This window comes from Lagopus leucura, unplaced genomic scaffold, assembly GCF_019238085.1.
Source record: "Lagopus leucura isolate 7727_CA_CO unplaced genomic scaffold, USGS_WTPT01 Super-Scaffold_100028, whole genome shotgun sequence".
Taxonomy (NCBI): domain Eukaryota; kingdom Metazoa; phylum Chordata; class Aves; order Galliformes; family Phasianidae; genus Lagopus; species Lagopus leucura.
The window spans coordinates 7,313,278-7,325,664 of record NW_024962279.1 but is presented as its reverse complement, the minus strand read 5'-3'; the positions used below and the strand labels follow the sequence as shown (position 1 = coordinate 7,325,664).

Below are 12,387 nucleotides of genomic sequence, written 5' to 3'. Positions count from 1 at the left end.
ACGTTAGCTCCTGCACGGTGGAGAAAAAGGAAAACAGAGCTAATTGCTGTACCTGAGAGCAAAGAAATGAGTGAGGAGAAACTGGCATGGACTCACATTGAGCTGGAGGTCGTCCGTCCACTGCCCGACGAGGCGGTAGCCTGGGGTGCTGGTGTTGGTGGTGTGGAACTGGAAGATGTCGTAGCGCCCTGGTGCATCACCATTTTTGTTAAACATCACTGGAGTGCCAGCACTGCCTGGGGGAAGGAAACAAGACCAAATCCAACCAAAAAAAAGAGAAAGAAAAAAAAAAAAGGAAAAGCCAAAGCTTTACAGCAGCTATTTTATTTAGTCATGCCTGGGAGCTTTCAGACTGGCAATGTATTTCAAGCACTGGTTATCTATCAGCAAGCCATCTAACGCAGATACTTCAGGACATGCTGGAATAATCCTAGTCCTCTTCCCTGATTAACTACTACTGCCCAAACCCACTGACTGAAAACAAAATGAAGCAAAACCAGATCAGTTTTCCTTCACTTGAGCTTTGCAAACAGCAAGAAATATCAGAAGGCTTTTCTTCCTGCCCTCCAGCCTCCCTCCCCATCTCTTTTTCCTTAGGGAGTTCTTTACTGAAAATCACACTTGTGAATGGAGCCTTTAAATGATTCTTTTTTTCCCCCAGAAAATGTTCCATCTGCTTCTGAGAGATACTGCTGTCAGAAGTCAGCCCAGGTCTAGTGAATCTTGATTGGCATCCAGAAATAGCTTCCTCCTCCACAATATGTTCTTATTCCTGTAATCAGCATGCAGTTGGGGTGGAAAAGAACAGACTAAACTATAGGAAGATCATTCCTTGCGTGCTCCCTTATTGAGTCTCTGTGAAACTGACACAGGCTGAGAAGCACCTCGGGTTGGAGCCACTCAGATCAGGATGCTGCATCAACTTCACCTGCCACGTACCAGGGTAACCAACACAGGGCTTGGATGCAGGGCAGCAGGAAAGCAAGCATCCCTCCAGAGCCCCCCCATGCTGCTGCTGAGCAGAGCTGCCCAGCACTGACCCCCAGTGCTGCTACCAACCATTCCCAGTCCTTGCATGGATAACTGCTCCCCAGGGCACCTGCACCTGAATTGCCACGGTGTCAGAAGTGAACCCCTTTCTAAAGGAGAATGTAGAGCAATGCCGTTTTCTTTAAGGGTCACATTTATCACAACATACATTAAAATAGGCTTAGGTGTGGCAGAGTAATATTGTGTCAAGATTGAAGATTTCAGCTCTACCATCTCTATATTCAAAGCTGCTTCCTTCTGCATCTCTTTTTTTTCCACCCAAAGCAATGAAAAATCTCTCCTGCAGTAGCACTGAACTTTAAGATTATGGTTTTCTTCATGATTCCCATTCTTCATTGAATTCCAGAGAGCAAAAGAAAATTTGAAGAAGTAAATTAGCATAGTTTTCATTGCAGCTCTGGTAAATGGCTTCCTGTCTACCCTGCAAGCCTCAGAGATCAGATATGGATTCAGTTCAAAGGCTGGTACAGAAAATCTTCCACGGAGATCTCTCTGGTTCCTTATGAGCACAAAGCTGATACTTAATTGTCATTACAGATTCATGTACCCGGAACACATTTATAATGAAAATGCTTAGAATGAAGAGTTATGGCCATAACTCCTTAACTCCTTGGCTCCTCCTGAAAGTCAGCACAAATGGGAAATGGTGTTTTGCTAATCATGACTTCTAAAGGGCTGTATATTATTAGTTAAGCTTGTTTCTGTTTTGTTTTGGTTTTGCTTTTTTTCTTCCAGAACTGACAAAAATAAAGGTGCAATCCAGAGCTGCTACTCCAAGCTGTGCTGTTTCTGTGTTTTGTGGGAGCAGTAAAACGTTTTGCCCGTTCCTGCTAATTGTTGCACATAGGCAGTTTTTAAGGATTACTTTGAATACCACAGTTGAAGAGCAGTGCTGTATGTGGCTGCTGCAGAACTGGCATGGGACAGCATCAGTGCTGGGTCACCTCCACAGCACAGCTCCTGGGACAAGGACTACTATGCACCGATGTGGGGACCTGATTGCAGTGCACACCTGTTGCCGTCTGCAGGTCACCATCATTTCTGCTTTAGAATCACATGGGAAAAAAAAGAAAAGCAACCTGTGAAACAGGTTGCAAACTGCAGGGAAGACATCCAGCTATAGAAACGTAGAGAACTGGGATGGTCCCAGAAGTTAAGTCAAAGCCTCCTGTTTCCCAGCTTTGAAGTTGGAGCAATTGCACTCCCAGCCAAGGACCTGCTTTGTAAGCACCGACCTTCTGCAGCCTTTGCTGGGCTGTGCTGTGTGCTGGTGCTCTGTCTGCAGGGACCCCATCGCTCCCATCCTGCTCTAAATCACTGCAGCACTTCAGCCTCTACGTGCAGTTCCAGCTCCTTTGTGCACTCATGAAAATAAGGCATGCATGAAAACCTCCTCGCAGAGACAAAAGGATTTCCAAAATTGGTTCTATTTATTACTTCACTTCTTGATCTTATAATTATGACAATATTTGGTTGATGAGCTTTCACTTTTTTTGGAATATAATTTAGGATTTATTTTCCTTCTGCTACGATTCATACCATTTTGCTACAGCTCCAGCAAGCACTTCAGAAACTGAGCAGTAGCCTGCAGGCTGCAGCTCCTTGCTCATTCAGAGGCTATGACAATTTAATTCATCTTCAGCTCCCAACAAATAAGCTGTCCTTTCACCACACAGATGGAGAGCACATGACACCCATTCACCTGCAGGATGCATTCGAGAGGAGATGCCATCTGACTGAATTTGTAGAATTTCAATCCCTTAATCACCACAAGATGAGAAACGAATTAATAGGAGGAGGACAGGATGGCAGACAGGTGTGCCTAGCCAAGGTGTTTCTTTATTATTCCATCCACGCTGACTGCGGTTTGAGGACCTGAAGGGCTCGGATGAACAAAGCCTTCAGCTTTTTCACTGGGGAAAAAAAACACAACCTTCTCTCTGCACCATAGGATTTTCAGAATCCTACTGCACGAGCGCTTGGAGTTTTAAGTTTTCGGTATTTGGAGGCTTTCTGTTCTAAAGATAATGTGACCAATATCAAAATTCACACTGAGCTCCTCGTACAAATCCAGTCTCTCTTCATTAAAACGTTGCTTGAGCTCCTTCTGCGTGAATGTCATTACCCTTGCAGGGAAGAAAGGGCTTTAGAAGCAGTTACAGGCGAGATGGCTTCAGCTTCATCGTGACAGAGCGAGCCATTAAATGCACAGAGATCTCCAGCTCATGGGCTCAGGATCGGCTCGGAAATGGGCTGCATTTTATCTCTCCAGATCACGGTTCAGGCAAAGAACCCCACTGCTCTGCTCTGTTTCTACTACGAGTTTAGGTAGAGAGCTGGTAGAACAAGAGTTTAAGCACAGACCAAATGTTGTTTTCCAAGCCCTACCTCTGATGAAAAGAATTGCATGGCTGCACCAGCGACCCAGAGAGGAGCAGGGTAAGGGCTAGCATAACACTGCTGAAGCAAACCCAGCAGCCCCACCACAGCGTGATGCCAAGGCAGACGTGACGTGGGCACCAGCACTGCTGTCCCCAGGGCTCCCAGGCCTTACCACAACAGCACTACACAACCCTACCTACAAGTGCTCTCTTGTTGCTTCTGTTCCCACATCCACCTGCGTTTGCAGGCTGGCCGCTCAGTGCATTATATGGCAGCTGTTGATCCCAGGTTGGCTGAATGAATTCATTGCAATTTTGGGAATTTACTTTCATACAGCACAGAAAAAAGCAAGCTCTGCAGAACCTTTCTCCACATCCACAGGAACCTCCCCCAGGAGGGCTGCAGCTGAATGCTGAGCACGGCTGTGCAAACCCATACACAGTTCTGCACTATGAGTGCAACGAGAAGCTGAATTCCTCCCTCAGATAATAACCCTTGCAGGAGCTGGTTCTTTTCCCATTGGAAATGTTCAAGGCTAAGTAGCCGCGAGCAGTTTAAAGGTTTTAAACCTCTCTTCACTTTGTCACCATCCTCCTTCCCCCAGTAATAAAGCAAACTGCTACTTCAAGTCCCTGTGCTGGATGCCACTTACGTGTATGCAAACAAAGAAAAACGCCACACGGCCATGTAGATCAATCACAAACGGAGGAAGAAAAGTCATCTTTTAAAGGACTGACCAAGAAAACACAAAGAAGGAAACTAAAGTTATCATGCAACAACTCTGGGAGCTAGGCAGTAGGTCCCCAGTCTCTCAATGGCTCCTGGTTAAGTCTCAGATCTTTATCTTATTCAGAGATAGGGCAGAGCAGTCAGACCTCCTGGTACACACATTAGCAATGTTTATGAAGAGGAAATAACATTAGGTTGCTGTAATGCTACCCCTGCAAGCAATCAGCTCTGGTCCCCCTCTAGTTGCAGGCAAGTGTTGGTTAATGAAACTGTAATAAGATTACAGTAAAATGCAGAGAGGCAGAGAAACGTTCCTAATATCCAGGTCTAATTCATACAGTGCAATGCACATAAAGATATGTCAAAGCCCATCGTGTTGTATGAAACACTGGGTTGGTACTGCAGCTGTTACATCCACTGGTAAAAAGTTGGTAGATAAACAATAAGCACACAAAAGGATAAAGTCATCCCATCCCCATTCCTATGATGTTACAACTCCTCTAAATACCTACTGGAGTTGGGGTAATCACTCTGTCTACATTATAGATGTGATTCTGCAAATGGACCTGGCTCTTTAGCTGTTCTCTCTTCTCCTGAGTGCTGAGCTAAGTCAGGTAAAATACCAGAATTTCTTCCAGTTAGCTTGCTCCAAATACAAGAAAGAACACAAACAGGGACAGACATATTAAGATGAAGAAAAACTTGGGCATTTACTCAGCTATTTCTCCCACAGGAAATCACAGGCTTTGGGAAAGCATCCTAGAACAGCAGCAGCAATTTCTGTCTTTGCAGAGCAGTAGCCTATCCACCTCAGCTAAAGCAGGATGCTTACAGATGCTAAATAGACACGGTCTTCTGCCACAAACTCTAGTGAAAGGCTAAAACAAAAGCATCACCTGAGCGGAACGAATAAATACATGAATGAGACTGAATGGAACGACAAGCCATGCAGGCAGGGTGCTACAGGTGGAGCAGCTCCCACTCACCGTTGAAGTTAACGCTGCGGATGTACTTGAGCAGCTTCTTGCCTCCTGCGTGCTCCATCTCAGGGCAGACCCCGGCGTAGTCAGCACACAGATCCTTGCTCATGTGGTGCAGTGCGTGTGCCATGGCGTACACTGCATCGATCACAAACTGCACCTTCCCCTCCTGCTCGTAGTGGGAGTCCTTGCCGATGCGCTCCTGCCCTGCACAGCACGCACACAGAAGGACAGTAAGGTGCGGTGCTTTCTGATGTCTCTTGGAGTATGTGGAAAGCAATGCGTGTGTTAGGCAATACATTAAAAACGTTATGATTTTACTAATTAACACAAATTTTAAAGAAAGGTATCTTTCATTCTCGACAGCAGAATCATCAACGCTTGCAAGTTACTCTACAAATCCTACCATTATCACAAACTTGAAACTGTAACCCACAGGGACCACCACCTCAGATAGAGAACACCAGGCTCTGCGTGCTCCCAAAGCGTGGCTTTGAAAGAAGAAAGCGTTTAAAAATAAAGCACAGCTGGTATTTTAAAGTCTGATGGTTTGTTGTGCTCCAAATCCCAGTCTCTAATTGAAAGTCACAGCCAGACTGGGGGAAGAAAGCATCACTTCAGATGCAACCAAAGGGGCACTCCAGAGAACTGAGCGAATGCGCCTGCTATTAGCACAGCCTCAGGAAGCTCCGGTTGTTTGCGCTGACTTACACCCCTTCCCTGTACCAACAGAGATCGAAACATCCTTTAGAATCCAGCGATTGCCTTTAAAATGCTATGACAGCTGAGAGCTTAAGGAATGCAAACATCCATGCCATACGAACTGCAGCAGCTTTGGCAGTCGTTTGTCACCGCAGCACCCAGCATGGCAGGACGCACAACCTCAGAGCTCCTCTCATCTGCTGGACATCAAATGCAAGAGACAAAAAAGAACTGTTTTGCAGATGGAAAATGGGAACTTAGAAATTAAGCCACAGAGACCCAAAATGCTCAGCAGCAGAGATAAGTGGAATGCAATATTTTGAGCCGTGGGCTTGCACCCTAAGCATTTACTGTCAGACATGAGACACAGGTGTAACCTGGTGACATCACCTGGTGAATGCAGGCTGTAAGGCAGCTTTCTTGCCACTGCCATAGAAGCAGACAACTGCTGCAAAGCAAACAGCGCTGCCAAAGCATAAAGCAGGGCACTACAGAGATACGGGAGCCTTTGAGTTTTGTCTGAAATTGCCCACTAACACCTTGTCTTGCCTTGGCCAAGTAACACCTGCATAATTCAATCTGTCTGGCTGCCAAACATGCGATTATACTTACCCATATCACTGGGGATTTGTGAAACATAATTACTGCTTGTTCAGTGTCCTGAGCTGTGCGAGGAAAGCAGCAGAAGTGCAATCCATTATTTCCCATGGGCGGCAACAAGGCAGCCCAGTCGTTTCACCAGCCCTGCCTGCCCTCCTGCAGGGCTGGGCACGGACAGAAGCACGGACAGAAGCACAGGCACAGCTCTCAAAATCACCCTGCAAATGCCTTAGGGATTTTCAATCAAAGGAAATACTCATGTTGGGGACAGAAGAGGGAAGAGATGCCTTTTTTGCAGCACTGTGCCCAGCAGCCTGCCCTGGGCAGCAGCTCACTGTGCCAGCTGTGTGTCTTCCTGCACTGCGCTCACTGAGGGGCCGGGCACCAAAAAGGAGCTGGGCCACACTCCCAAGATCACAGCACGTTCACACAATCCCTTTTTCCTCCTTTGAGAAGGGTGGTGGTGGTGGACTGAATTACAAATGAGCACAGAGAGAGCACCATCTTCTTCCAGAAATCCTACAAGCACAAGAAATGCCTTACCCTGTCTGCAACAGTGAGGACCTTGAAAATAAATGAAAACATAACCCCCCTCTATGAACATCTTAATTGCCTACACTTTTTCCCCTTCGTAGTTTCCCTCTCTAACTACCATCGTGCACCAACCTGTTTTGGCTGACATTCCCTCTACCAAAGCCTCAGTTTTGCATTTCAACTGTGTCAGAAACACTGAAATTCTGAAAATAATTCAGCAGAGTGAGAGCTTCCAGACTGTGAAGATTCACATACTGTCGTTTTCATTATTTCACTCCCCTCTCATTGATTACAGACCTTATTACATCTCCAGCCCTGACAAGGAAAAAGCTTTTAAGTGGTTTCAGCTCAGCTACACTACCAAATTAGCAATGCAACAGAAATGCATGCCAAGGGAAGAGGAGCTGGGATTGAAATTCTGCACACAAACAATACTGATTAGGCATATTAAGTTCCAGAGGCACAGTTGGCTGAATGCAAAGCGAAGGTATCTGCAAGAAACCTGAGCAAAACCAACTTAAGAAAAGGAGCAATATTAACAATGCCCAAGTATGAAAGTCTCAGAGATGAATTGGATTTGAAAAACATAATTGAATTTCCAGTAACAGGGATGAAATCTGTTGCAAAGAGCCATTCTGCTGGGTATTACACACAGTTTGTGTACAGTCTGGATATGGAGTCAAATGCAGCTCCCCACCCAGGAAGGCATGCATGATTTCATTTACACAGCAGAGATCTTGCACTAACAGGAGCATACAGCTGTTCATGGAAACACAGACTGAGCTGCCTTTTAACGACTGCAAGCACAACTTCAGCCTCAATTTGATTTGGCAAATGTCCTTCAAAACAACAGCCATGTTTTACATAGCAAACTGCCTTCGGACTTCCAATACTTAGAAAACACCATGTGAGTGGGTTCTGAGTGGGTTCTCTCCTGCTCCCTCTAGCTGACACCAAACCAACATCCCAGTAGCACATCAGCAGGCTGACGCCTGAAGTCTGCTTTCAGACACGACAGGCACCACCTTACCTGCACCTTCAGCAGTTTTATTTTGGAGAGCATTTTGCTGTTTTCCCGGAGAAGCCAAGCAGAAAGTTGCACACACTTCAGGAATAGCAATATAGGGATGCATACAAATTAAATTATTAATTATTCCCGGAAGAGAAGAAAACCCACAGAAGACATTAGCTTCCTGCAGACAAAAGCAGCAGTACCAGGAGCTTCAGCATTGGCTGTGAGCACCTCCCAGCAGAGGGGCTGGCCTGCAGGCTGCCTGGCACTGGGGGCCTTGGAGGAGCCAGCAATGAACTCAGGCATCAGGTGCAGCAAGAAACTGAGCAGTGCCTCGTGTGTGACTGGGAGACACTGAGCAGCACAGAAGGGAAACAAACCCCATCTGCACTGGGGCACCCAGACCTTCTGTGCCACGATCCCTAAAGAGGGCTTTAAAAAAAAAACATACAAAAAGCCAAACAACCCAAACTTGGTGATCTTCGGGGAGCCACGCAATAACTATTTTCTTCAAGAATGAGGAAGATGGCACCTGAGGCACACGCACACAGAGTGACTGGGAGAGAATGCACTTCTGTGCCACGGATTTGAAATGGAGTCCCCGGGATGTCAGGAAAAGGGAGAAACACAAAAGCAATTTATTGACATGGGGATTTTTTGCTTCCAAAAGATCTGTTTGAAGGTGATGGCAAATAATTTAACCTCACTTCCTACTACAGTCTCAAGTGCTCATCATGATGATTCCTAAGAGACTGAGAGATGGGTCTCTTGCTTCAGGCAAATCTTCGCAAGAGAAAAATATTGCAACAGAGCGAGAGAAAAAGAACCAACAACCACCACCCACCAGAGCAGCAAGAATACAGAGAGGAAGAAGTCCTCGTGTATGATCTCCTCCAGAAGTGAAGTGAAGCTTTAAGAACTCACGGCTGTACTTTTTGCATCAGCACCAGGGTGATGCTTAACACTCCTTTCTATGGAAAAGGAGCTGAGAAGCTTGTTTTTCATGTTTTCCTCTGCATTTCTCCTTCAGATGATTCCTCTGGACTCATCGCCAGTATTCACAGAACGCCAGCAGTATGATACAAAGTGTAAAGAATGCTGCAAGGACAATTTCTGCGGCGTGTAATTCATACAATGAACAGACTTCAAAATCCCAATTAATCAGCTCTTACAGTAGATGAATGCAGACACCGGCTCAGTTTCTCGAGGATTAAGCACATTTTCAAAGGAACTTAACACAATAATACTGTTGAGAACCTGCTGATAGCCATCATTAACAAGAGATGTAATTGAAAGATTGCAGAACGCTTGCAGGATGGAGCAGGCAGCCTCTCTTTGGACAAGAGCTCATCATCTGGCTGAGTGCTGGCAAAACCACACACAGTTCACACATCCAGAGCTCGGTTAGCAGCCTCACAAACCTGATGCCTGATAGCCATGAGATGCCCACCATGCAGCACATGCAGGCACCAGTCTGCAGCTGCCCGTATGCCACCTCAACCGCACTGCAGCCGCCTCCTGCACCTCATCCTGTGCAGAGCTCAGCAGTGCAGCTGCTCCTGCTGTGCCCGTGCCCCTCACAAACAAAGCTCAGCAGCACAGAACAGCTCTAGTAGACAAAGACGTAGACCCAGAGCTTGTCAGAACAAGGTCAGAGCTGTTACTCCTCCCGTGTTCTCTCATGGAACAGGCACTGCTGTGCACACAGGGGCTGCAGAATCCAAAGGTTTCTCCGAATAAGATCTTTATTTGAAAGTAGACAAATATCAGAGTCTGAGAAAAGCTAACAATGTGCGAGAGTAAATATTGTAATTTGAACATGAGGAGAACGACAATCAGGCCCCTTTGCAATATAATCCACGTATTGTCTTTTTACAAAGAAATCCAAGATCCAATAATACTGCTATGTAGTTACAGTCATCTATCCAGTCCATGCTAATTCAGATCTCATTACAGACAAAAGCCTTTATCTCAATACCATCAATCCAATCCCCATGGATTCTGTTAAGGGAAAAAGATGAACTCTCAGATTTCCACTGCTCTTTGAACATCTCCCCGTGCTCGGACCAGACCTGGCACATGGCACCGTTTTGTGCAGGCTCAGGGGCAGAGGCACCGGCCAGGGCAGCCCAGCCAGCGCTGAGCACCTGCCTTGCTGCTGAGGCTCACACCTGGGCCTTGCTGCTCCTTGATCTGCTGCACCCTTCCATGTCAGCATGGCTCTAGAGCTCCTGCAGCTCCGCTTGAGATGGGAAACTTCACACCGCACACCAGATATGCCAACCAGGACAATTGGTCTACACTGGAAACAAGCAGGGATGACTTGTACAACTAGAATGTGTGTTATACGCTCCTGATCCTCTCTCAGACATTGTCAACATACAGCTGTGCTTAGTGGTTCCAGTGGTTCCACCAAAACCCAACCAACTCAGAAGCACACGTAGCCAGCTTCACCTACACCTCTCAGCTAATACTGATTCTTTCTCCATTACACTGATTCAACCCACTGTAGCAGTTTCTGTTCTCTGGTGTGTATATGTATCTAAGAGAACAGATTTTAGATTAGAAAGCTGACCCAACTTTCTTATTCGGTGCGTTCTCTGTGCGTTCAGCAGTCCTATTGAAACATCTGCAATAGCTGTCATTTGTACTCCAACACTGAAGCACCACAGCCATAAGAAGGCAGCACCAGCAAGGCAAGTCACTGACACTTCACAGCTACAACTTCCCAACGTGCAAATAAAGCAAGCTTCTTGTAGCAGTAACTGCTGGTGAAGTCAATGACCACGGACACATCCAGAAGAAGCACTTAAATATTAGAAGGCTTAAATTAGAGCCATCTTAATATTTAAGCACCTGGCTAAAATCATAGTTTGCAAATAGAGGAACGTACGTAAATAGCAAGGAGAGGGCCATAGAATCGCAGGGCTTTGTTGTCAAATCACCTTGACAATCTAGAAATAAAAGCACCATTAAGAAATATATTTCAGAAAGATAATAGAGTTTGGAGAACCATAAAACTGGTTTACCTTAAGAATAAACTGTTCAAGGTTGGTTTAATGTTGGTTGAATCAATCATTGCAGGGTTCTTTCAGGAAATTGGGCTCTGTATGTTTTGAAGTACTGTGATGCTACACAAGATTAACTGTTTGAGCTGAAGGTTTGCAGGTCATTAAGTTATAACACAGACTTGGAACGATCTAATGCTCTGTGGAAAAATATGTTGTTCAGAAAAACAAAGAGCCAGTCAGCTTGCACACTGGTGCTTAACGTGGTTCATTTGCTCCTCAACTTTTGCACAGCACATTTTCCTTCTGACAGATGTTAGCAACAAGCAGCTTTAGCAGGCTAAAGACTGTTGAAGTACCCACAAAATCGGATGCAAAGCGAAGGACTAAAATTCTGAGTTTCACACTGGAACAAACATTCACCAACCAACCAAACTCACATCATCTCTCAGCTACAGCAGCACTGGCCCAGAAAGTTCTTGGAGTCCCCCAGAGATGAGCTGCAGCTGGGAGATGTATCTCAGCAACAAACCAATGTGTGTTCCAGTAAAACTCCATCTTGGATCTTTTTTCCCTGCAAATACCGCACTTTAAGAGAACCTACAACTGCTGTCATGTATAATGTGAAAGACGGTGTCAGAGGAGAAAGAGCCAGCCAGCAGAAGTTGTTGATGGCAGTGTGTTGCAAACATATAAATAAGGCACTCACTAGCAAGGAAATACTATGCATATGTCCAGAGAAAGGAGAAAAGCTTCCTGGCCGATGCTCCTTACACCATAATGTGAATGCAGCACCTTTGCCACCAGATGCCACCCTCCCCTCCTTCTGACCCATCACAGCCCAGAGATGCACCCTCAGGGGCACAGGAGCTCACCCCCCATTCACTGCAATGTGGGGATCTGCACTCCCAATGCTGCACGAGGTGCTCAGAGTGCACAGCACAGAGACAGCCCCTGTACAAACACTGCAGGACCACGGGCTGCTCCCTGGAGGCAAGCTCTCTTGTTCCAGTTCAAATATTAAGCACAACGCTCCCTTTTTCACTAAGGCCTTTGCTACATTTCTGTCACTTTGGCTCGCAGGCAGCCTTCTCCCAGCATTTTCTTTAGAGCAAGTCATTGCTTGAGCCAACATCAGGGCTGTGCCATCAGACTGATTACACTTCCAGATAATTAGAAAAGCTCTCTGAGCAGTCTCCATTCTGAGAGATGACATCCAAGGTGACACCACCCTGATATCTCTTCATTAAGTCTCCTTGAGTGTAAAGCCTTCTGAATTAAAAGCTATGTTTAAAAAGTGAAAACAGTCAAGTGTTGCAATTTCCCTTTCAGTTAGCACTACACTCCAGGCTGGCATTTCGTTAAAAATGCAGGTCCTCCTCGTGTGGCT

General features: G+C 45.9%; 1 protein-coding gene across 1 annotated transcript in view; it reads right to left on the bottom strand.

Annotated features, from left to right (window-relative positions):
• The window catches only part of GRM7 (glutamate metabotropic receptor 7), a 220,544-nt gene that overhangs the window by 67,791 nt on the left and 140,366 nt on the right, over positions 1-12,387 (bottom strand). Inside the window, exons 6-7 of the mRNA XM_042880865.1 lie at positions 5,148-5,348; positions 97-236 (exon numbers count right to left, since the gene is read on the bottom strand). Coding sequence (XP_042736799.1) covers positions 97-236; positions 5,148-5,348 — 341 coding nt within the window. The remainder of the gene's footprint in view (positions 1-96; positions 237-5,147; positions 5,349-12,387) is intronic.